At 46.0% G+C, this 25381-nt stretch overlaps 1 protein-coding gene across 9 annotated transcripts in view; it reads left to right on the forward strand.

The window, feature by feature from the left end:
• LOC126531958 (uncharacterized) overlaps positions 1-25381 on the forward strand; it is a 206992-nt gene that overhangs the window by 128657 nt on the left and 52954 nt on the right. For all 9 annotated transcript variants that reach the window (XM_072288186.1, XM_072288187.1, XM_072288191.1 and 6 more), the window contains 5 exons: positions 5658-6182; positions 13678-13863; positions 16884-16996; positions 20831-20893; positions 20989-21073. In XM_072288186.1, coding sequence (XP_072144287.1) covers positions 5658-6182; positions 13678-13863; positions 16884-16996; positions 20831-20893; positions 20989-21073 — 972 coding nt within the window. The remainder of the gene's footprint in view (positions 1-5657; positions 6183-13677; positions 13864-16883; positions 16997-20830; positions 20894-20988; positions 21074-25381) is intronic.

Consider the following 25381-nt stretch of genomic DNA (forward strand, 5'->3'; position numbering starts at 1 on the left):
AATGCTTTCAGCCAGTAATCTACACTGCAGCTTCACATTGCACAAGTTAGCGAAAAAGACTATGAAACAAGAACAATTGAGCGAGAGTAACCGTACAGAAACTCTGAGAATTGTTTACTCTTGTCTAAGCATTCTTTAGCTTGGCTGTTACTTTGCTTTTCCTTACTTGCTTTTCCTAGCTTATGCATGTCTATTCACTTTTCTGTGGCCCAAAAAGTGAAATCCGCGTACTGAACGGTGTGGAGATGAGTTGCCAGGAAGCTGCATGACCCCTTCAAAGCAATCGTATCAACTGAGCCAGAAAACAATCGCAACAGGTTTTACCATAGCTGCCCCCCCCCCCCCACACACACACTTTTTTATTTTCTTTTTCCTTTTTTTGTTACCACCTTGATGTGGCAATGCCAACTTGACCAGTATTCTTATTTTTTTTTAAGCCACCTATTACTTGTTGTTATTAAACTATTATCGCATGTACCAATCGGTTCTTATACTCGGCAGCCCCACAACAGGCTTCTCTGTGCACACATGTAATGCGAGAAAGTAAGCTTTCAAGGCAGCCTGACAACAGTTTTCTCTGATCAAATTTGTTTTCTATTGTTTCTTATTGGTTGCAAACCTACCAACCATATACATTTACACTATTATAACAATTAAATTTCTTAACTTCGCCATATGTGCATTTTTGTGCTGATACAAGGCATTATACTTTTCGCGTGTCAATCAGATTTTGCTGGCGTACTCGCTGAACAATTCCACATTAAAGGAAAAAATAGAGGATAGCAGTGAGGAACGCTATGAATACTACGAAGGGGTGTTATGATTCTGTGCAGCAATGGCTAATGAGATCAGAGCAGATATTTGGTTGAGTTGATACATATTGAAGAAATAAAACGAAGGACTCCGACCGACAGAAGTGCTAAAAAATGAATAAATCTAAAAGACATTTCGGCTTCGCTACGGAAGCCTTGTTCATAATGGGATGACGAAAGGCTCATGGAAGCTTATGTGTACTTCAGAACGTGACGTTACCCGCCGTGGTTGCTCAGTGGCTATGGTGTTAGGCTGCTGAGCATGAGGTTGTGGGATCGAATCCCGGCCACGGCGGCCGCATTTCGATGGGGGCGAAATGCGAAAACACCCGTGTACTTAGATTTAGGTGCACGTTAAAGAACCTCAGGTGGTCGAAATTTCCGGAGTCCTCCACTACGGCGTGCCTCATAATCAGAAAGTGGTTTTGGCACGTAAAACCCCGTAATTTTATTTTTTAGAACGTGACGTAAGCAGCGCGTGTACGACGGGGGGAGGGTTCCCTCATTTCGATTGAGCATGTGACGTGCTTTTGTATCTCCAGTGATTCCAGATACAGCCGCGATTTTAGGTTTCTTTCTTGGCCGATAATTCTCGAGTGATCCCAGTCGATCTTGTGGCCCGTTGCATCCGTGTGCTCGGCAAGGGCATTCGAAACTGTACGTTTCTTTTCGACATCTTTCTGATGCTGCCTCAGTCTCTGTTTGAAGTTGCCCGATTCACCGATGAATGCGTAGTCGCAATCTGCGCAGGGTATCTTATAGACCACGCCGGGAAACGATTCTCTCGAAAGCCTGTCCTTGCCACCGACGAGCACTTGCCTCAGCTTACACACGGGCACGTGCGCCACCTCAACGTCATAACTGCGTAGAATGCGAGGCAAGGTTTCGCTTATCCCTGGAACGTACGGTATGGCAGCACGCTTTCTTGGTCTGGGATTAGCCAGATGAGCTGGATAGGACAGACGGCATTCCACAGCACTCGAAAAGGATGTGGGATAGCCGCTTGCCGAGAGATCACCTCGCACGTGGTCCAAGTCAGTGGAACGACTTTCTGCTGTGGTGCAAATGCGGTTCGTACGGTTGAGCAGTGAGGCAGCAACCGACCTTTTGTGAGCATCTGGATGAACGGATTGAAAGTTCAGGTAGCGGCCAGTGTGTGTGTGTCCTTACGGTATACGCTGAACGAGAGCCGTCCATCGCGTCTGGTGACAAGTACATCTAAAAAAGGGAGTCTGCTGTCGACCTCTGTCTCAAGTGTAAATTGGATGGCCTTTTCCTGACTGTTTAGGTGCACATCGAACGTATCCAAAGCGCTACGCCAAATCAGACAGAAACAGTCGTCCACATAGCGCAGAAAAACTTTTGGCCTAGGACTGAAGGACGCGAGAGCACGCCTTTCCAAACATTCCATCGTAAGATTGGCAGCAGTAACAGAGACGGATGCACTCATCGCGGTACCGTGGACTTGCCTGTGGAAGACCTTGTCGAAACAGAAGTACGTGTTTCCAAGGCAAAAACAGAGGAGCCTCTTGAGGTCGGGAACGTCAATGGGCGACCTGTCTGGCAAGGTCCTGTCAGATTCCAGAGAAGTGCATGCTTACACAGCCAAGTCAGTCAAAATTGAGGTAAACAGCCGTCCGGCTGTTTACCTCAATTCTGTAAACGTCCGGCTCACTCGGGACCCGACCTTGAAGGTTCAGAGGGACTTCCAGACTCTCCAGGCTGACGTGTCCCGCTTCGTAGCTCCCGAGCACAAGTCTTCGTATTTCAAGCTTCTCTGTCATAACGGTGCTGCACCTGCACTTTATGGCCTGCCAAAGGTTCACAAGCCTAACGTCCCCCTACGTCCAATCGTTGACTACACTCGCTCCCCTCTCTACAAATTGTCCGCATACCTGCACCAGCTTCTGGCTCCACTCATCGGGAAGAGCTCCACGCACGTGAGCAACTCCTGTGTCTTTATTGAAAAAGTTCGTGACGTGTCTCTAGACGACGAGGTGATGGTTTCGTTCGACGTGGTGTCGCTGTTTACCTCAATTCCGACTGACTTGGCTGTGGAAGCATGCACTTCTCTGGAATCTGACAGGACCTTGCCAGACAGGTCGCCCATTGACGTTCCCGACCTCAAGAGGCTCCTCTGTTTTTGCCTTGGAAACACGTACTTCTGTTTCGACAAGGTCTTCTACAGGCAAGTCCACGGTATGGCAATGGATGCATCTGTCTCCGTTACTGCTGCCAATCTTACGATGGAATGTTTGGAAAGGTGTGCTCTCGCGTCCTTCAGTCCTAGGCCAAAATTTTTTCTGCGCTATGTGGACGACTGTTTCTGTCTGATTCGGCGCAACGCTTTGGATTCGTTCACTGCGCACCTAAACAGTCAGGAAAAGGCCATCCAATTCACACTTGAGACAGAGGTCGACAGCAGACTCCCTTATTTAGATGTACTTGTCACCAGACGCGATGGACGGTTCTCGTTCAGCATATACCGTAAGGACACACACACTGGCCGCTACCTGAACTTTCAATCCGCTCATCCAGACGCTCACAAAAGGTCGGTTGCTGCCTCACTGCTCAACCGTACGAACCGCATTTGCACCACAGCAGAAAGTCGTTCCACTGACTTGGGCCACGTGCGAGGTGATCTCTCGGCAAGCGGCTATCCCACATCCTTTTCGAGTGCTGTGGAATGCCGTCTGTCCTATCCAGCTCATCCGGCTAATCCCCGACCAAGAAAGCGTGCTGCCATACCTTACGTTCCAGGGGTAAGCAAAACCTTGTCTCGCATTCTACGCAGTTATGACCTTGAGGTGGCGCACATGCTCGTGTGTAAGCTGAGGCAAGCGCTCGTTGGTGGCAAGAACAGGCTTTCGAGAGAATCGTTTCCCGGCGTGGTCTATAAGATACCCTGCGCAGATTGCGACTACGCATACATCGGTGAATCGGGCAATTTCAAACAGAGACTGAGGCAGCATCAAAAAGATGTCGAAAAGAAACGTACAGTTTCGAATGCCCTTGCCGAGCACACGAATGCAACGGGCCACAAGATCGACTGGGATTGCTCGAGAATTATCGGCCAAGAAAGAAACCTAAAATCGCGGCTGTATCTGGAATCGCTGGAGATACAAAAAACACGTCACACGCTCAATCGAAATGAGGGAACCGTCCCCCCGTCATGCACGCGCTGCTTACGTCACATTCTGAAGTATACATATGCTTCCATGAACCTTCCGTCATCCCATTGTGAACAAGGCTTCCGTAGCGAAGCCGAAACGTCTTTTAGATTTATTCACTTTTTAGCACTTCTGTTGGTCGGTGTTCTTCGTTTTATTTCTTCAATGCTTCATCCCGACCAGACGGGCTTCCGTCAAACCCTCAATTTCAGTTGATACACATACGTGATGGAAATGAACAGCGCAACCTTTAAGCACACTGTAAAAGCTTGCCACATGCAAAATACACAATACAGATGCATCAGGCATCCATCAATTGCATTAACAGAAGTGCAGTATCTTGACAAGTGGCAAACACGTTAATTGTATGTGCATGCGGAATGTGGCATGTGCGAAAGGATTATTTTCTGTTTTACGTGCTATGGTGGTGGGCTGCTGTGCACGAGGATGCGGAATCGAATCCCAGCCACGGCGGCCACGTCTCGATGGGGGCGAACTGCGACAACACCCATGTACTTAGATTTAGGTGCACATTAAAGAACTCAAGGTGGTCCGAATTGCCAGAGTCCCCCACTATGGCATGCCTCGTAATCAAATCGTGGTTTTGGCATATAAAGCCCCATAATTTAATTAAATTCATTATTCTTGCACTGATCATTTTTTCATATACAGTAGAACCTTGTTGATATGATCCCGTTACATACGATTTTCCAGTGCCAACGTTTGCAACCGAGAACAAAAAGTGACCCAAGAGAGATTTAATTTTCTTTTTCTTTTTTTTTTTTTACCATTTCATACGTTTCTGGAAAACACAATCTTTCGGTACGAATGTTCAGTACCGTGCCAAACTGCGATTGTATGATGCGTTTTCCAGCCGCTTAATTCCTTGTAAAGAAGTGACGCAGGGCGCACATCATCCCGAATAGGAGCTGCATGCCACAGAAACTTCACTGCAGTATGTCCTCGCCTGCCCGTGTCACGGGAAAATGCCGGCACGCATTCAGCTTCCTGTTTGGGTACCATAAAATCTCCCACGTTGTTGCTCGCCACATTCGCAACTATTGCCACCATACAAGCACCTTCACCCATATGTTTTACAGCACACGGGGTGCTGTGCTGTTGGGAGTGTACTGCACGCTTTTAGTAGGCGATAACCTAAACGTGCTGCCGTTCCCTGCTGCAGGCAGCGCAAAGTGGGCACCATATTTTGCTTTGGCAGCATCCGGTGTTGCCCATCAACTCAATTTCACTTTGGTTTCCCATAGCCGTCTTAAAATGCTGCACAATAAGGTCAACAAAAGACGTCTCGGGCTGCCAGAGTCCCACCAGCGCGACACGTGTCGGCGTCTCATGCCTCCTGCCGCAGCGATTCACCCAACGCTTCATTACGTAGATGTCAACTACAGTTGAGTTTGTAAACTTCGTGAGTTATTTAGAATCGTACGTTTTTACTGGTTAGTGAGCTTTCTTTTTGTCTTTTTTTTTTTTCTCTAAGACATATGAACAAGGTTCTACTTTGTATTTCGTGAAGTTTTCAATAAAAATTTTGTTCCAAGTTCAGTGCTTGTGTGTGTACGTTGCCTGCGCTCTGCGTAAAAGTTGCGCTGTTTATTTTCATCATGGCAGACGTGAAGCATGTGGTGTGCAATATGTTAACATGACCGATATTTTTCAGGAAGATGAGTGCGAGGAGGAGAGTGACGAGGACGAAGAAAGCGATGAGGGAGAGTCCAACGAATGCGACGTGTCGCAGTACATCGAAACAATGGGCCAAGCTGAGGAAGCACCTGCCACTACCCCAGCAGACACCGCTGGTGGCGATACGACACCCAACCCTAGTGCAGTGCTTATGCAAGCCATTTCGACGTGCCATCTCAATCCCAATGCTAAGGCCTTCGAGCCGCCTCTCGAAACCCTCGCTGCAGCTTCTCAGAGTGGCGACATGCAGCAGCAGAATCCTTCCATCGGAAAGAAGGTGGCGGCGACGGCAACACGTACGGACGCAGGTCGCGAGGTGGTGGTCCAAAAACTTCTGGTTGCACTGCCGCCAAAGCAGCTAGGCGAGTCTCTTGTTCTGGCTGTAAATTCCTTTCGTGGTCCGCTGTCGTCGAAGACGTTGGCCACGATAAACGACGGACTGGAGCACTGCAAGCTGTCCAACAGGGTGGCGGTGCAGGACTTTGGCGTCCAAGTCGAGCAGGTGCGTGACATGGTGCTTTTCTCCCCACGAGATAGAAAAAAAGGAGAAGGAAGTTATGTGCCATGCAGCGCTGGCTGCGTGTTTGCTCGATTTGTGTCCTGGGAGGGCTCACATTATTTTATAAGCCAGTGCATACATGTTTAAAAACAAACAGTGCCAAGTTACATTAACGCCAGAGGAATCAGATGATGGCATTGTCGGCTCCCTTAATGTCTCGTTTGTCTTCCAGATTTACACTGTATCCAGAAATGCAGAGTATTGAACTGTAAAAAAAAAAAAAAAAAAGGGGAAATGAATTTGCTTTAGGTTCAAGCTTTGTGGATTTCCTTCTGCTTCGGAACTGAACCCGAATCTTGTGGGTCAATATCAGTCGAAATTACAGCCAAAGTTCTAGTGTTACAAAAATAAAACGAAATATTCTCCTTCAGCCCCTTGAAACTCGCTGTTCTCTTGCCGGGCTTTGAGTAGTACTTCATAAAATATGTGCATAGTCTGTCGCACACCTGTCTTCTCCTCAAACGACAGCAACGAATGTCACATAAGCTTTGAAATCATTTACCTCTTAAACATATGCTTGGAAAAACAAACATTTAACTTATCACCTTTACCTCTTGTCATTTCTCTTTGAAATGACCTTCCTCATTCCATACCATCCATTTCAGATCACGATATTTTTCTTGAACACTTGCATGTGCATTTTTCCATTTGCTTGCGTTCCTTTTTGTAATTCATTTTTGAAATAAGAGGCTCAAGCTGGCATGGCGTAGCTGGAACGAAAAGCTGTTTCGTTTAGTCTGACGCATTTCTTCACTCTGCATCACCCTAAGTGCTTGAACTGTTTGTTCCAAACAGGGAACAGCTATTATGTTTAGGTTAAGCTTTTGCCAAAATTTGAGTTCAGATTTGGTTTTCAGTTTCAGGTTAAGTTTGGCACCCTGCAGAGATATCAAAGTACCAATATTGCAGTTTTTATACAGTGCAGACACATCCACAGTTCTGCCAGGAACATTTCAGTGTCGCGCTCCAAAGCAAGTGATGTCTTTGCAAAATGTGTGTTGTACATTGATGTCTGCTCTTTATCGGGGTTGGTCTGCATCTTGTACAGACAGCCCAAGGGCTGCGGTAAGGTATGTTGGCATGGCCTCTTTAGCTGGTGTAGGGTCAGTCAGCCACTCCTTAAAGGTGTGGGCCCTTCAGGTAGTGTAATCAACGATGTTTAATTTGATTTTTCGGTTAATTCTATCCTGACTGAAGGCCCCAGCCAGTGCCCATGCATTTCTATGAGCCCAGCCTTTCATTATTTCAGTCCTAAAATTGGCCTTCGCCAGAACTTGGCTAGTTGGCACACACTTGCCTGACGCCTATCGTGGCCCTAATAGCAACCCCTTTAGTGGCAGTGTCTCAGCAGAGCTTAGGGGACAGTGAATGTACACATGTCATAACCCGTTGAAAACGTCACTTTTCAGCCAGCCCAAGCAAGATTTTTAAGCAATAACTGTAGCTCACAATGTCCGATTGCAGTATTGACCTGATTCTGACATGTGCCCCCATCCCCTGTCCTTTTTTTTCCTTTTTTTTCAATAAAATGGGCCAAGAATTGCCCCCGCAGTGCCAATCAGGTGGAAACCAAAACCGCCTTTGCAATGTTTGTAAGCTTTACCGCGTAACACAAATGTAGTCCGGGTAAGCTGACATTTAAATATGAGGTGAAGCCAACTTTAGGAAACCAGGCACCATTGTGCAACTCGGGCGTTTTTCTTGCTAAAAAATTCACAACTAACATTTGTGCATAATAAGGGAACACAGATTCCAGAAGATATAAACCAATGCAAAAATTACTCACCATCATGAGCTTGTCACACAGAGTGTGACTCTGTCATGTCCGTTATGACGGTGCACATATTTCGTATCTAATAGAAGGTCCAGTACAATACATGCATTTCACTGACATTATCAGAAGCAAAGGCTCACAGAATTTTAAACAGGCTAAATGCATCTGCATGAACACACACGCAGTAGCCTATATTGCGCCTATTTTGATAATGCGCCTACCTCGCTCTGCAGTGCTGAATTCAAGTGCTCTAGACAGCAGTGCTGACATCTTTATGTATAGAAAAAGTGCCTTAAAGAGGTCCTGCAACACTTCTATTGCAGAATTTTTTTAGGATTGATCCCCTGGGTTTCTCAGTAAGTTCGGCCAGTGAGCTTCTGTTGCTCACTTAATATTTAAAAAATTACCCTGTCCAGCGGAAAGTTTTTAACACAGGCCTGCAGGAGCTCGATACTTTACCAATTAGGCCACAGGTGCATGCATAACTTGACGGAATAACGACACTACCATTTATACTCTCGTGCCAGCTCACACTTTGAGGCACTTAGCGCATGCGTCACGTCACATTGCAATAATTAGCCCGTAAGAGGGAACTAGTCTCCCTACTCCTTCTGTGTGGCATCTAGCTCTCCAAAATGCTGTGACATTACACCACCATTAGGATCGTCCCAGTTCAGCATAGATGCATCAGCCAACAAGTGTTGTACCCACTTCAGTGGCGTGTTGCCTGTGCAAGTGTTTACGCATTCTCTCTGCACATAGCTGCTAGGTTAGGAATTGGGCTAGTTCTACTATGTGACGAACGTTGCTTTAAGTTTTACGAAAAATAGATACTGTTTGCAAAGATGTCTTAAAATTGTTGCAGGATAGAACAGCTTAATATTGCATAAAAATACTTACATAAAAAAGAAATTGATGTGCAAAGAGGAAAAAATAGTGATGAGAGGGCAGACACGGACAAGCAATAGCCTCCAACTGCTTGATGTGGCAGTCAAACGCGCCATATCGAAGAGCTGTACTTGTTTCGAACAAGTTTATGCAGACAATTCCCCGAAGCAGGGGAGATCAAAAAGTCACTGTAATCTAAAGAATACATTTTTTTGGCTCGTCAGTTGGGGCTGTTCCAAATTTGCTGCTGCTTGTGTACTGCATCTAAGGATAAATCATGCAGGGATGGGAACCCTATGCCAATTGTGCCATCTTGATACTCAAGCAGATTGCTGCGCCAATTTGCACCAAAAGCGGCAAAATGACCAATATTGTGCCACACTGCATCAAATTGGCAGCTTTGGCTTTGGCCAGTGTTATGGTACGCCCACACTAGCGACAAAAACGCGCGCGACACGCCGCACGCGGCAAGCGCCCGCGCGGCAGACGCGTGCGGGCAAGTCCACAGTCGCGTTTTGCGACACGCGGCAGCGGCCCGTGGAGTCCCGCGTTGTCTCGTTCCATTCGATACTTCTCGTGACAACGCGCTCTCCGTTCTGCCCATTTCGTCTTCCATCGGATGTGTCTGTGTTTTTTTGCGCCACTGCCGGCCACGCTCAGGCATGTCGGATACGGACGAGGAGCTACTGGTGACTGTGAACACTATAATACTTGTTTGTTCTTTACTTGTGCGACGCCGACGTGCCAGAAAGCGGACGAGAAAGTTTTGGGTGCGGTACAGGTACACTGAGGGCCAGGCGCACACTCTGCTTCCCCGCCTTCACCAATTACTCACCTGTCATGCCAAACTGCTGTCCATAATGTGCCAGCGGTTGGCACGCAGCTCCTTGTCCGACGCTCGATTTATCATAGAGGCACGCATATCCGCGAACGGTTTCCAAAAACGCCTCCATTGCGAGGCGAATTCTTCGTCGACGCCTCAGTGGCGGTGTGGTAAGGCTTAACAAAAACAGCCCCCTTGACTGGAAATGGCCTCTGAGATTTTACGGCGCGCGTGTCACTGTTCAGTCTCGGAGCCCATACATTATGATTCTTTGCTTATGCGACAGGTGGTGCCACAACAGCGCGGCTCGTAAAGCGGCTCGCTTCTGATTGGTGGTCGTTTTGCGTCTGCCGCGAAAAATGGGTCTCGCACCCATTCGCGCGTTTGCCGCGCGTTGCTGCCGCTTTTCATAAATCTTGCTGCGCGCGACAGCACCGCTCGCCGCGCGCGACAGCACCGCGCGCGTTCTTGTCGCTAGTGTGGACGTACCATTAGTGAAAAATCGCAGCATGGTGCAGGGCGTTGTGTAGTTTTTCTAGGAGCACGTGTAAAAGTAGCTTTCGTAATCTGGCCACCAGTGGGTGCAAACAGCCACACCGAATCGAGCCTCCTGAATAAAATTGAGTGTAGCAACATTCCTTATCTTGCCACCCACACAGCGCGCGAGGGCCTGCAAGGACCCATCCAGTGCTTATCCGCGTCTCCCCCTTGGTGGAGTAGAGTCACATGGTTGTGCTGGCACCGTTTCTGCAGAAATGCACACGAGCGTCCGCGCACTTCTGGCAGCGCCTTCTGTTTTCTCCCATTTTTTGTTTCGACTCGCGCTGGCACCACGACGGTTGCTCTTGATCACGGTGCCCAGCCCTACAATCACGACGATCGTGAATTCATTGTGCAAGGCGATATAGCAATCAGAAAGTTCAAAATAAGAGAGCGAGTGGTGACGGAAGCACATGCGGCAAGGGGACTTGGAAGAGGAGGAATGTTGATCCCTTTAGCATATTCAAAAGGTTTACACCCTATCGGTCTATGTGAATTCCAGATGTCTAGATGCTCCTAGTGTCCCTAGTGAGCGGCAAAGCGAAGACAGTCACATGCGGAATCTTTCTTTGTGATAGTGCTGTCGTATACCGAGAAATGTCTTTGAAGAAAGCCACTGTGGTGTTCACCAATCCCAGCTTTACAACCTCTGTTGGAAAGCACCCCAGCCACTTTACCAGCACAATGTGAAAATAGCGTGAAAAAAAGCCTTCAGGCTGCTCATCATCCCTCACCAGGCCTCATTGCAAACTTTGGTTGTTCACTGGAAGCGGTGAAGCACAGTTTAAGAAGCATTGTACTGAAATAAATTTTCAAGTAACTTCATTATTGGAGGAGATATAAAGCATTAGCTGTCCCGTTATCGTGACGCTAGGAGGGGAGTGTCGCCCTCTGCCTCTAGTAGCATTCCCAAACGGTGTTGCTTCCCTATCGTCTCCCATACTGGATCCAAGGGACGTGCCACGTCTTAAGCCCCACCTCCTTTCTTGTGGTGTACTGCCTTCCACATTGGGTGATTAGTCGTGGGGTGTGAGGACACATGCACTGCGAAGAAGAATGTGTGCATATGACCGTGGCTCTGGCTGGGAGCATGCTACCTCGAGAGCGAAGGAGCGCCATGTTTGCTTTGAAATCTCTTCTCACAGCGTGCAGCGTCATAATACTTTGCAGACAGATAGTCAGCGAGTCATCATGTGTACGCTACGCTTGTTTGTTAAAAATAGGCAAACCTGGTGAGGGGCCCCTTAATGCAACAGAATGCAAGGTTTTCTGACACCCCACTCACCAAAATCAAATCTGAACTGGTCTGCTCCAATTTGCTCAAAAATGAAAATGTCATCTGCTCCGAAAATTGCTACAAAATGACTTTGGGCATTTCCTCCCACCCGCATGTATTTCACAAAAGGTGCATGGTCAAGGTAATTTTCTTTTCTTTTTTTTTCAAATTTCAAATTTGTCTCGCTCGCTCGCTGTCATGTCTGGGATGTATCGTGCTTGCACACCAGGTGGTGTTGAGCATTCTCTCAATCGCAGCCTCCATGCTTTGCTGCTAAACCGATCGCAGGCAAATGTTTGAGGCTGTTTCAAGTGTTCTCTTCTTTGTGCACAGCAGATGGTGCATCCAGCTCAGTGCCACCTACAGGGTGTTTCCTTGTGGTCATTGTGCTGATGTGTCGTGTTAAACTCAAGGAAGCTTTTATTATTCGTGCTCAATGAAACTTCTGTGATGATGAAGTTCGACTGTATGAATATTCATTGTCACGATTGTGGTTGCAAGGCAGTGTTTGCAAAATGAATGCTCTCTTGTGAGTAAAAAAAGATGAACCACGAGATGGTACATTATTGAAGCTACTGAAGGAGTGCAGGCTGGTAGGTTTTCCACAAGAATGGATGCTTGTTAGCCATACATTACTAAAAATTAAGCTATATAGTGCTGTGGTGTTCAGCTCTGTCTCCAGGCTTGTGTGTTTTGTGCACTTAGTTTCGGCAGTGCAGATGTATGCATGCCGCCAATTTTTCTCACACAGGAAGAAATTGATTTCTCTACTGGACAACCCTGACTTCGTTCATTTGCTGTCTTTATTTTTTTATTTATTTATTCGTGTCTTGCTTTTTGTTTGAATGCCATTGCAGTTAGCATGCATATTGTTACGGTGGAAAAAGCGGACAAGGTCGTGGATAGTGAAGATGGTGGCAACAGCCTCTCTGGATTCTCGGCTGCTGTTTATATACGCCCTGTAAATACACCGTGTAAATAGTTTTGTTCCCGTGACATTTTGATGGAGGTGGTGGGTAACGATCCCATGACACCCGTGACCCATAACCCATGACAATATAAAGGAATGTATATAAGCCCTCTATGCAGGTGCTGTACAACATTTTTTCCTTTTTCTTTGCATGCTTCCCTTGTGTGGGAGCCTCCTTGTTAGCTATCCTTTTACAAACACTAATTAGTTGCAAGACTGGCCCAGCTTCAACCTTAATATGTATGCAGAATTCTTGCATGCTACACTTCAGATGACCCCATCATGGAGGCTCAGTGGCTATGGCGTGCTGTTACTGAGGGCAGAATCATAGGCTCTATTCAAGTGCATAGCGACTGCCTCATTGCAATGTACTTGTGTACTTGGATTTAGGTGCACATTCAACAACCCAATTGGTCAAAATAAATGCAGCTCCTCTACTGTGCCGTCCTGCATTTAGCCCCACTGTTGCTTTGGTACGTTAAACTCTGTGGCAGCGTGAATACCTCCTCCAGCGCTCGGGATGATATTTCACAAACATTTAACATGGTCACAATTTTTTTAATGCATAGTGGTGACTGTAGCAGGGAGCGGTAGCTAGATGCGGCCACTGAGAACAGGTGCGCTATTGCATTATCTCGTGCCACATGATCGTCACAATAGTGAAGAAGAACGGGAGGGCGCATAGTGCCTCTTTCTCGTGTCTACACCAGCTCTCGACACGTCTGCAATGTGCAAACGGGACGACGCGAGTATGCAGGAGGAAATGGGCGCGTGTGCTCCCCACATTACCTGTGCACGCGTGACAGTGTGCATGTTAATTTAGTTAGTAAGCGAATGTTTACAAGTTTATATGGCCAGTAATACTACTATCCTTACTTTGTACAGCTATTTGCTATTGCAGCTGGTGCTTCGCCTTTCAAATGAAACTGCAACTTTTGTTTTCATCACAGGCGCTGGAAGCGACAGTCATGTTGCCATGACTCCACAAATCTGTCTGTCCTACGACTGACATCACACGACATGTGCAGCACTGATAATTGATATGAAGTGAAGACTCTCAGTGATGAATATGAAGCTATCTATTTGTCTGCATTTCACCATGTAATCACTTCAGCTGCACCCCTTTGGTGCTGTTCATTGTGCTCAGCAAGCGTTTTCGTATTGCAGCCCATAAAGTACTTGGAGGAACGGGATGCCTTGCTCGAAAGGTGTGAAGAGCTCTCGTGCGAGAACTCCAGGCTCAAGGAGAAGCTGGAGAGTGCCTTGGACTACAGCGCCCAGATGGCCAGGAAACACAATTTGGAATCCAACCAGAACAAGGAGAAGATGGAAGACTTGAAGAACGAACTGCAGGTGAGTTTAAAACCTCATTTCGGGCTTTTTGGTCCCTCTTCTTTCAGATGGTCCTTGGAACGCAAACAGCGCCTTATTGTTACAAAAGCATTTGCTTGGCTGAGAAAGTTAACTCATACCCTTGCCTCATGAGCACAAAAATAACAAGTGCCGAATGTTGCATGTTGTTATTGCAACATTAACATAATTTTACGGTATTAATGACTTCCCGACAGCTCAGTTCTCCGTGGCATCGGTCCCCTCATGTTAAATGCTTATTATGCTGCACTAACATGAAATTATGGGAATATCATAAAAGTAAGAACAAGTGATCTGTTCGCTTTAGGTTGCCCACTATTTTAGTGATGGTGTTCTAGGAAAGGAAGTCCTGAGATTCTTTTTCTTTTTTCTTCGTTTTACTTTACACAATTTGTCTTTGTACATATAAATGCTGGTTTGATAAGCACTTCCGTGCGCTGTTTTTTTTTCCTCTTGCTGTAGCACCTTTTGGGAACATTTTCAGCTGTTGACAATTGCTCTTTGAAGCATCGGCATGTGTGAGCAGCCCTTTTTCTAACAGCACGTTTGAAGGTATTGGTAACACTTTTTGTGGCACAAAGCACTGTGTGACAATGTTTTAAGTTTTCTCCACATGCATTTTATGGAAGGAACTCGTGGGAGTTTAGTGAACCTGAAGATGATGTTGGTGTCAAGAAGACATATGTTCAGTCTGCAGGCTACTAGCAATCGTCCTTGAATGGTAGTACTGAGGGAGAAATTCACAATAATGGTTGTAGAGAAAAAAAAAAAAACTTCGTGTAGTGATTGCTTGCTATGTGATGTTGACTGGAGACCACACTTTACAAGAGTATGGGAATAAAGAAAAGTACCTGAAGTAAATTGCCTACTTACCGTATTTACACGACTGTAAGTCGACCTCTTTTTTTTTAATTTGCAAATCTGAAGTGGGAGGGGGGGGGGTGTACAATCGAAACCAAAACATGGCACTGCAAAAAAAAAGAAAGCCAGACCAACTGGATATCAGGGGAGCTACAATGTAGTTCCAATGTTATGTTTGCTGTACGGCCCCACGCGTAGCTTTCCACTATCCTGCACGTTTGTTCACTTTTGGGAAGGGTTTTTCATTTTTTAGTTTTACAGCGCACAGCACTCAAGTGGGGGTGTCGATAGTTCATGGAAGTGCCGCTGTTCCATATGCGGCGGCACCCTCAGAATGGCATTTGCAAAGAGTATCGATAGTTTATAGAAGAGCAGACACCGCTGTGTTGTGCAACAAAAAATCCACTAAAAAGGGACACCTTTTGGCTCATTCCATGGAATGATTCCTTTTACTGTTCATTGCTCAGCAACCTGCAAGGTAAAAACATCATATTACTTGACAGATATAAGATGCCGCTTGCTGTGATCATTGATAAAATTAAATGCATACAAAGATGTCGATATGCAACTATAAAAAAAAACTTCTTCAAAAGACTTGTTTTCCCAGTGCATAAAAAATATCCCGAGCAGGTCAGATGTCACCAAAAATTGAAGTTAACGCACAGGAATGCATTGACAGATGACTAGTGGAACTGGAATTGTGGACGGGACAAATCACTGTTACTAGAGATCATGGAGATTGCATTCATACATTTTCTTGTGGTGCCATAGTGCAGCACGTCTTGTGCTTAGGGGCCTCTTCACAGGGAAATCACTGTTGAACTTTGCACGTGGGTGCTGCTGCTTTCTGTATGACCTTGGGGGCTTGCTTGGGCCGGAACTCGCATCTCCTCTCTCGTAACCGCTCGAGCCAGCCACAGGGCCGGGGCTTGAGGAGGAGTTCTCAGACAGCAACATGCACTGTGCTAACTGAATTCCGGTTGTCCCTGGCAGCCCTTTTTGCTGGCTGGCCCTCCCTAGGGTGCTTCATCCCAGAAGGGCAGATGTGTACCTGTTCGCTGCTCCTGTTCTCGAGGGTGCGCCAGAGAGATGTGGCTCACTTCGCATGCTTGTTCGAACTGCGCCGGGTCACCCTCGGAGGCTATCGTGCTGAAGGAACATTTCCTTGGAAGCATGGTCATTGGGAGCCATCCTCCCTTATAGTGGCATGTTACAGCGTTCTTTAATACTGTTGTGTCACCCTTGAATTTCGGGAGCGCCGGCTCATATAGGGCGTAACAGTCCGTCAACACCAAGGTATTAGAATGACTAAACAACTTCCTTCTACTCTGGGCCTTCTTGTGTAGCGCTCTGTCTCGCTTCCATCGGAGATTGAATGAGCGCTTGCTTTGGGTGCACAAAATACACGCGGCTGACCTGATCATCCCCTTAAGGCACATATCCTTGGACCTGCCCAGTGGTCTAGGTGACTCCCAGTTGAGTATGGTGTGATAAATGATAAATACTTAAGTTTACTTAAGCAGTCATTTGTGTCGGGATAACAAGTGCCAAATTGGTAATGGGTTTGAACCACCAGTCCAAAATTGACCCTTAGCATGCCCTCAACCCTCGAAGTGGTTGAGGTTAAGTTGTCCCTTCCAAACATGGTGATAATGGTTGTGGCATGTTGTGTGTGCCATAAGAGGCATAATACAGAGAATTATGCCATTCTATTCTAGCATAATATTTGTGCTTGTTTGTTTGGAGTTGTTGTCGGAGAATGTTAGTTTCAAAAGTAGGCACAATATGGCCAAGCAGCTAACCCTTTTAAATGTTTTCCCACCATAAGCCTTCAAAGGAGCCAAACCTGGCAACCCTGCCAGTAGCCCATCACACGTGCTGTAACTTGACAATGCATAGAGCAAGGAAAAAGTGCAAGGGTTCCAGAAGTCATGGTAGAAAGCAAGCAATCTATTAGGTGGAATTATGGGCTCCTTGCTGCATGCAATTGATGAATATTTGGTGGCTCATATTTTCGTGGCAGCATTGCCTGCAGTTTGCAATTATTTTGCTATTTAAAAGTGTTGGTTCAGTGCACAGCTTAAAGGATTTAACGAGTTGCAGCACTCATCTGGACTTCATTGTGGCTTGTCTCATTATAGACCACGAAGCAGAGCGCGAAGAAGTTCAAACTGGACGCGGAAGTCGAGATTAAGAAGTTGCAGCAGGAACGACTCAAGCTCAAGGAGGAGAACAAGCTTCTCAAGGCCAGCAGGTTGGCTATTCAACTTGCTGTGTTTTAGAGCAAAGGATTCTTTGCCTTATTACTGGACGCTTTGTAGTAGGTAGGTCAGTAGGTATGTTACCTAATTCAGTAGAACCACGTTCATACGTTTTGGGGAAAAAACGTGAAATAAAATGTACTAACTAGGAAAACATGCAATAAGAAGTATCTAAAAAAAATTGACAGGCTGAAATATTGTTGACATCTACGTAATGCGAAGCGTCGCGAGGTTCGTTGCTGCATGAGATAGGCTGCTATAATTATAGAACAAACAGTTTGGCAACTTTGTATTACTGCGCACATCCGACTGGAAAAAGCGGTGAACTTGCCGGTACGTCAGTGGCACTTAGAGAGTTAATGCTTCAGAGTGAAAGGTTTCGTGAATGTTACCCCACTTAATCATATTATTTGTATTACTGCGCACATCCAACTGGAAAAAGTGGTGAGGTGCCGGTACGTCAGTGATGTTTAGAGGGTTAATGCTTCAGAGTACAAGGTTTTGTGAATGTTACCCCACTTAATCATATTAATGCTCTAAATTAAAATTTGCATGCTACAGACTGCTTGAAAATCGGAATTTGTCTGCTCCAATCTGCTTCAGAGTGAGCTGTTACCTGCTCTAAAGATTGCTACCAAATTACTTTGGGCATTCCCACCCCCGATTTCAGTAGGAGCAGTGCAACAGGAAGAGAGACATCACTAATAACCAAATGTTTATTCTTTCAACTAGTTGCAATATAGCCTACTGCTCTACAAGAAAAAACGGGAAAGGCTGAACAGCAAGGAGCATGCATGGAAGTAATAGAACTAAATCACCCTCATAGGAATGATATCTCCTGCAGTGGAAGTGAAATTAACATAGTCGAGCTCGCTTATAACAAACCTGAGCATCATGCGACATCTGTTTGTTATATTACGAAGTTCATAGCAAGTGAACCGCAGCTTAAAAAAAGTGGCTAGTCAAAAGGCAAAATGTATTTCTTAGCTAAGAAGTCCGTGATGCTCCTCTGTTTCTGGAGTGCAGATACTATGAGGGCAGTCTCCAGTTTATTTAAAGGCCCTTGGCAGTGACAAGTTGCCCAAGGCTCTCTATGTAGCCCATTGCGACAGGTTCACTTATGGGTGCTGGCGCCATAGTTTCGTCGTTATCCGATTCCTCCGCATTGCTCTCCGCCTACACTTTACAAGCGATGCCCTCATCCGTGCATGGTTCCGCGATATCAGCGTCGTCATCAGCAGAAATAAAATAATCTTAACCGATGTAGTGGCCCCTATGTCGGAGTCGATGACACGCTGCCACAGCCGCCGAACTGATCATCTTCGGAGCATCAGGCTCGGCATTGGGCTCGGCATTGGGCTCGGCATTGGGCTCGGCATTAGGCTCGGCATCAGGCACTGTGTCGACGAAGTTGGCTTTGCGCAAGCAGTTCCACACACAAGCGGCTGTCACCTCCACCCAGGCCGCCTTCACCATCTGAAGAACTGAATACAGTGAAACTCAAAGCAGTAACTTGGCGGTCAGACGGTCAACAGTGATGAGCAAGCGCTCTATAATGCAGCGCCTATACGGTGCCTTAAATGTGTATATTATGCCCAAATGAAGCGGTTGTACTTTCGAAGTGGTATTGGGTGGCAGGAAGATTAGAGAGTCCGCATTTAGTGCGCTGAGCAGTTGTCAGGCAGGAGCAGCACGCCTCTTCCTTGCCTCTGCATGTTGAACTCACTCGCCCAGCCACTCTGTGAATAAATTGTGCGTCATCCATGCCTTAGTATTGTGCCTGTAGCACACAGGTACATAGCTCCGAAAGTGACGCGGCTTCCTTGATTTCCCGATTACAAAGGGCATGCGCATCCACATTAGTGCACAGAAGTACAGTAACGCTCACTTTACTATGCTTACCGTCAGCGCATGAGTCGTCTTTCATGGCGTGTGTCTTGTCCGGCAACATCTGATAAAATAATGGCGCATCGTCTATGTTATACATGTTCGGCTCCACTAGCTTACAATAATGGCTCGGTTTTTCACGAGCCAAGTGGCAACATCTTGGTCACTTATCGAAGCCGCCTCACCGACAATCGATTCAAAAACAATCCCGTGCCACAATTTGGATCGCTGTAGCCAGTCATTGCCTGGGCAGAAGTCGGGAAAATCAGGAAAAGTTTTTGGCTTTGCCCAGCATCATTGGTCCACTTATCGAAATGTTGAGAGCTTGTGCGTTGACGAACCATTTAAGCAATGCATCCTCTACGTCCACATAGGTGGCCTTCCGCAGGCGCTTTCTGTTCACCGAGTCGGCGTCAGAGCCGGCGATCTTTTCCTTGTTCTTTAGGATTGTCGACATGGTTGATTTCGACACGTTGTACTTCTTCACCAACTTGCAGTTTTCGGCACCTTAAGACAGTTCCGTCAAAATTGCTCGCTTCATTACCTGTCCAGCGCTTTTTGTTTTGAGACCGCTACAGGCATGGCATTCCCGTCTGCCATCCTGAATACAACTCGGGCCCGACTAGAACGAAGCACGGAAGCGAGGAAGCAGTGTGGAGAGGCCTGCTTTGCGGAAACGTTCAGAAAAATAAACTTCTGGCCGGCGCTGTAGTGCACCTGTTGAGTGAAACAGCGAGGAAGTTGCAAGAAAGGAGAGGGGAGTAGAGTTGCGGGGATGGGCATGAGGGCGACCTTGGAAACCACACGCCGACACTCGTGGGCAGTGCGAGACGGTGGGAGCAGGGCACGGAACAGATAGTTCGCCTGCGAGAAGGCTTGGGAAAACTGACCGCAGCCGCAAAGGGGTTGGAGGTCATCATTATCTTGTATCATGGTGCTGGGTTTACGCCGTCCATTCTCTGTAACCAATCGACAGGGATTAAAGATGTCTGTTATATGTGTGATTTTATGCCATTTAAATAATGTATATTTTGGCTGTCAAAGTGTTCTCGTTCGTGTTAAGCGAAAGTTCGTCTTAAGTGGAGCTGTTACATGTGGGCTCAACTGCAGGTAGCTTCATTTCTGTAAAAGAATTGCAACTTTTCTGGATATGGAAAGATTTGCATCAGGATATTATATTGTGCGCAGTCATCATGATAGTTTGACAGAATCATTACAAAATGGTTCACAGCCACGTTCAACACAATGCAGCAGTCTTTCCTAGACAGTCGCATATGATATCAGTGAGGTATCGTGTACGTCTCAGTTCTATGAAATTACGAATTTTCATTGAGCGCATGCACTCTTGTACTTTGGATCACATTTATAAAACGGTGTCATTTCTTTTCAGTAAAACAAATGTACAGTCTGTGCTTATGCCATTTCTACGTACCTTCTTGTGTTGGGTCTGTGTCTTTGCACTTATGAAGTAATTTTCTATTATTAAGGCGTTTATTTGTGTATTGGTTCGCAGTCTTTTAATTTGAATCTCAGCTGCCGTTATCAGTGCAGGGGTTCCGATTGGTGACACCCCCCCAACCTTTTTCACAATACATTTTAGCATAGAAAATTGTTACCAACCAACATACCAACTCAATTGGAATCGCACTTATGAACGCTCATTGCTGCATTTGAGTGTTCAAAAATTGCACAAGCTCTGCACCATAAAACCCCATTAATCATCATCAAAAATGTGGCAGTTCAATTGCAAAAGAAAAAATTAAGAGAGATCTATTAGAAAAAAAAAAATTTTGCTTACTGGTGGAGTGCATTGTACAACATGAATTTGCTCTATACAGTTCTGAGGAAGTAATGGTGTGCATCTGAGTGTGTGTGGCTAATTAAGGTGCAGCATTGTCCTAACAGTTCACGCATGATGTCGGGCCGTTTTCTCATCTTAGGAATGACGACATCGACGTGAAAGAAACTTTGAACAAGACTATCACAGAATTTGGTGAGCTGAAGTAAGTTGCAGCAGCACCTCACTTGAGGCTGATATCCCCTGGACATGAGCGGAAGCGTTTCGTTTACTCTTGCTGCCTGTCAATACTTGTTTCAGGTCTAAAAATGAAGACCTGGAAGAAACGTGCAGGGTGCTTGAAGAGGCATCCGACATCGCTCTGGACAGGGCGAAGCGTGCAGAGGTAAGTTCCTGTATCTCCTCGAGGTCAGTGGATCCTTTTCATCATTGTAAAGCTAGCTTTGCAGCAAGGCAGTCTTGCCTGACTAATGATGATGGTGTGATAATTCTTGCAAACAGTGATTTGCTTGTGTTACGACACGGAAAACGTAGATGTGGCTCTTGAGATGAAACCATGCGCAAAAGACAAGCCCCAGCGCTTTGAGCTAGCACTTCGTCCTTATTCGAACGATGACCGGTGCTGCCTTTACTTATGCAAATATTCTGTGCAGGGTAGCAGCACTCTTGCAGGTTGGGAAAAAGGTCTATTCTGCCTGTAGTGAAATTGCAAAAACACACTGTGGACAGGGTGCATGCAAGGGAACAAGTACAACAGATGCAGCGCTGCTTTCAACTGACGCTTATTAAATAACTTGTGTCAGGCACTTCGGCTGCATCTTTATCGGATAAAGAACTCTGGCAACCTTCCGTGGGAGGCCTTGCCACTTGCGGGCAAGAATATCTGTTGCGTCAGCTTATGTTAATTTTTTTCTTGGTATGGGAGGCTAGCGCTTCCCCAGGGGCGCTCATGAAAAGTGGCCCGCGGCGCCGCCGTAAGAAAGTGCCGTAACATTTAGTCTCCCAAACAAACGTGGAGCTGCAGGGAGCAGTTTTTACCTTTTACGAAATAGCAACATTAATGAGTTTGATGTCTTTTTCTTTCTTTTCTTCTACCCGCCGTGGTTGCTCAGTGGCTATGGTGTTGGGCTGCTGAGCACGAGGTTGCGGGATCGAATCCCGGCCACGGCGGCCGCATCTCGTTGGAGGCGAAATGCGAAAACACCCGTGTACTTAGATTTAGGTGCACGTTAAAGAACCCCAGGTGGTCGAAATTTCCGGAGTCCTCCACTACGGCGTGCCTCATAATCAGAAAGTGGTTTTGGCACGTAAAACCCCATAATTTAATTTCTTTTTTTTTTTTTATTTCTCTCATTGTGAATATTGAAAACGGTGAAGAGGCTACGATCGAGGACGAGTTCAGTTATGAAATATGGCCTAGAAGTGTCTGTAGCAGAAAAAACTGGGAGCTACCAGCTCCTCCAAGCATTTACAGCCGATAGCGTTGCAGTATGGTTTGAAAAAGATACTCACTGTTAAGAGTTATTTGATGCAAAATAAGTTGAGAAGAGTTGTGGTTATGTACATTAGATTGTTTTCTATGTCGAGAAAACTATATCTAACAGCAGCAGTTCAGGGTTTCAGCGAAATACAGTTCACAAGTGAAGAAGCTATAAACGCTGCCAAAACTCGAAAAAGCGATCACTTGTTCAGTTCCTGCATATTCCGGATGCAAACAGAGGCAGTTGCTTTGTAAGCAGAGTGACATTGATTCCTTTAGAGCTGTTGCTGGTGTCATCCACAGCGTCGGAATCCAAAGTGCGCCCACGTTAGCAGCATCAGCGAGTCATTGCACGTCATTTGCAGTTTGCAAACTGCCGGCCTGCGGTGGTCTTGCATGCTGGCAAACAGCTCGATCTCCCTGTCACATGGAGGGATCCACAGGGAGAGCCTGTGAGATCTCTTTGTGGCGCAACAGCCTCACCGCTGATGTCGTCGTTAGGCCTTTTCCGATTCACTTCGAATCTGTTGCTGACAGCGCTTCAGAATGAAGCGCCGGCGATCCTACAACGCAGTGTTTTGTTACCGTTGTTGCTGCTTTACGAACACCTCGCTACAATTGCACAATTGCACGCTACGATTGATCTTGCGGTGCCGCCAGCTGCTATGCGAGCATGGCCCAGCCTGTTCGCTGTGCGCTATGGGCGCCCGTGCATTGCAGTTGAACTTGACTTGTATCGGAACTCTTGTTGGTGCTAGACGTTCCGCCGTGATCATCACTTTTAATAAATTGAACTTACTGTGTCACTTTACTTGAGTTCACATGATTTTGCCTAGAACAGAAGCTACATAACCAAAAAAAGCCAATGTTTGTGTCATTGGGTTGTGGCGTTGTGCTGTGACAGCATCAGTTCTGTCGCAGCACAGCGCAGTGCTGTCATATACACACTTTGTGTTTCTGCGCAGTAAACACAAAAGTGTTCACTGTTTATGTTCTTTGTGAGAGTGTGTGATTAGCACTGTCATTTGCTGCAATCATTTTCTTTTGTCACCCGGCAGGCTCAGTAAAAGGCTCGCATCGCTGGAATCCCATTGATCATTTACACCGGCTGACACTAAGATTATACTTAGCGCTCCTAAAAAAAAAAAATGGCGGCTCTATATATTCCTGTACTGAGAAATATGTTCTCGGTCATTCCCATTTTTGTTTACAGTGAAATCAAATGCTCACGGATATTTTGTCCAAAAAGATATAAAAATAATAGGTGAAACGGCGCACAATCTCGCCTGCCTGAATCCAGTGTCACCGTCACTCATGCTCATAGTTTTCACAAAAAAATATGAAATGGCTATATTATAACTTTTCTAGTTATGGCACAACCACACAGGAATAACGATGTCTTAAAAGTCTTTTCGCGGATTTTGCACGTCTCTCACCTTACTGCCGCTGGCGATTTTCTTCTGTTTGTATAACAAAACAATGCGCACAATGTCCACTTCCAGTTCAGAACTCCAGCGCCGAGTCCCAATACAGTCGGCACTTGTTACAAGGGACCATGATAATCCAGCGAAGAAGATCCATTATATACCAAGTTATGGTCGCATTATGTTGTAAGATAGCAGAACTTCACACATTCTCTAGTCTGACCCGTAAGTGAACAAAAAATGATAAAGCATTGAAATTAAAATAATTAACTGTGGATAAACTGGCTTACGCGGTAATCTTACAACCATGTGGCACGGCGTCTTCCTGTACGCCACCTTCCGGGCGCTAGGTGCTGACAAATGGTGCTGTCCCCATAGTTGAGCATGTATACACTAGCCCAACGGCAAGATTCACAGCCAGCATAGTGGTGAGGAGCTGGTATTACGCACCTTGCAGTCCGAACGCCGAACATAGCAGCATGTCTTTTTTATTATTTTATTATTATTATTATTATTTTATTTATTTTTTTGGTGCCAATTGATGCAATGAGAAATGAAGCATTCTCAGTACGGTGCATTTGGCAATTGTAAATGGCTGTATTGAAAGTGCTGTACGGTACAGCTTCTCTTCGAAGTTGGTTAGGCCTAGTGGCACCTTTCACGGGGCCACTTGGCCTTTTGCGATGCCACTAGGCACCTTTTGCGGTGCGCTTGCATGGTCGACACAAACTCTGCTAGTGGAGCGTTGTGCGGCACGCTATTGCGGGAAGCTTGGCACTAGTGTGTTCATTCCTTAAGAAAATAGGTATTTTCACAAATTTCGCAAACGGCCGGAAATGGTTGCATGCAGCAGAGTATGTCGCGCGTACACCATGCAGACAAAATTTGTCCAAAGATTGGTCGGTCATCACAAATATTCAGTTATAGTCGGTGCCATTAAAAGCAGATTTGGTTACATCGATAATTTACAGACCAAACTAAGTGAGAAAAATTGTTTTTTATACCCAAAAGTATGTTGTATGCGGATCCGTTTTAAATGCATGGACTGTATATTCTATTCTTTAATAAACTCAAAGGGCCCCTCACCAGGCCATATATAAAACTTTGGTTATACCCTGGAAGTTGTTACGTTCCCTCCAGGGCGCGTTCTACCGCAAGAATTTTTCAAATTGGTTCATTGATAACAGAGATAGAAATACTTCAGTGCCATGAACCCATGATTTTAGGAGCCGAGCTTCACCACCACTATAGACATTCTCTCCACTTGCCTCGTCTAGCCTCCGCAAGTGAATTCCTTCTCTGTGTTCTCCCTTACCAGAGCTCGAGGATTGCGGGACATGTCACGGGCCCCATCTTCTTCCTTCCTTTCGTTCTTTTTTCTTTTGCTCTCTTTTTTTGCTGCCCAGTGCACTTCTGCTGATGGCGTTGTGCGCAAGCTGTTGCGTTTGTCTCGTTTCGTGCAGCATCAGTGTTGCGCACCGTGCACGAGAACACCTGATTAGCGGTATAAGTCAGCGCTACCCAAACACTGAGGCAAACACAAGTGGATCACAGAGCATGATCGAATGCTGGAACATGGTGGAAAATGACATAGTTAAGGTGTCTGCGTGCGCAATTGCACGACGGGGGAACTAGCAGACGAAACGGCAATACATTTCTCTTGCTGCGGTGCGAAGTAAAACAAGAACACGCAGACATTCAGTCTGGGTGTTTTATTTCTCTAAATTTTAATTCGTCTATTGGTTTGTCGTTAATTTGTCTATAATTAGTCTACAAATAACATGTTGCA

The sequence above is a fragment of the Dermacentor andersoni genome, chromosome 5 (assembly GCF_023375885.2).
Source record: "Dermacentor andersoni chromosome 5, qqDerAnde1_hic_scaffold, whole genome shotgun sequence".
Classification (NCBI taxonomy): Eukaryota; Metazoa; Arthropoda; class Arachnida; order Ixodida; family Ixodidae; genus Dermacentor; species Dermacentor andersoni.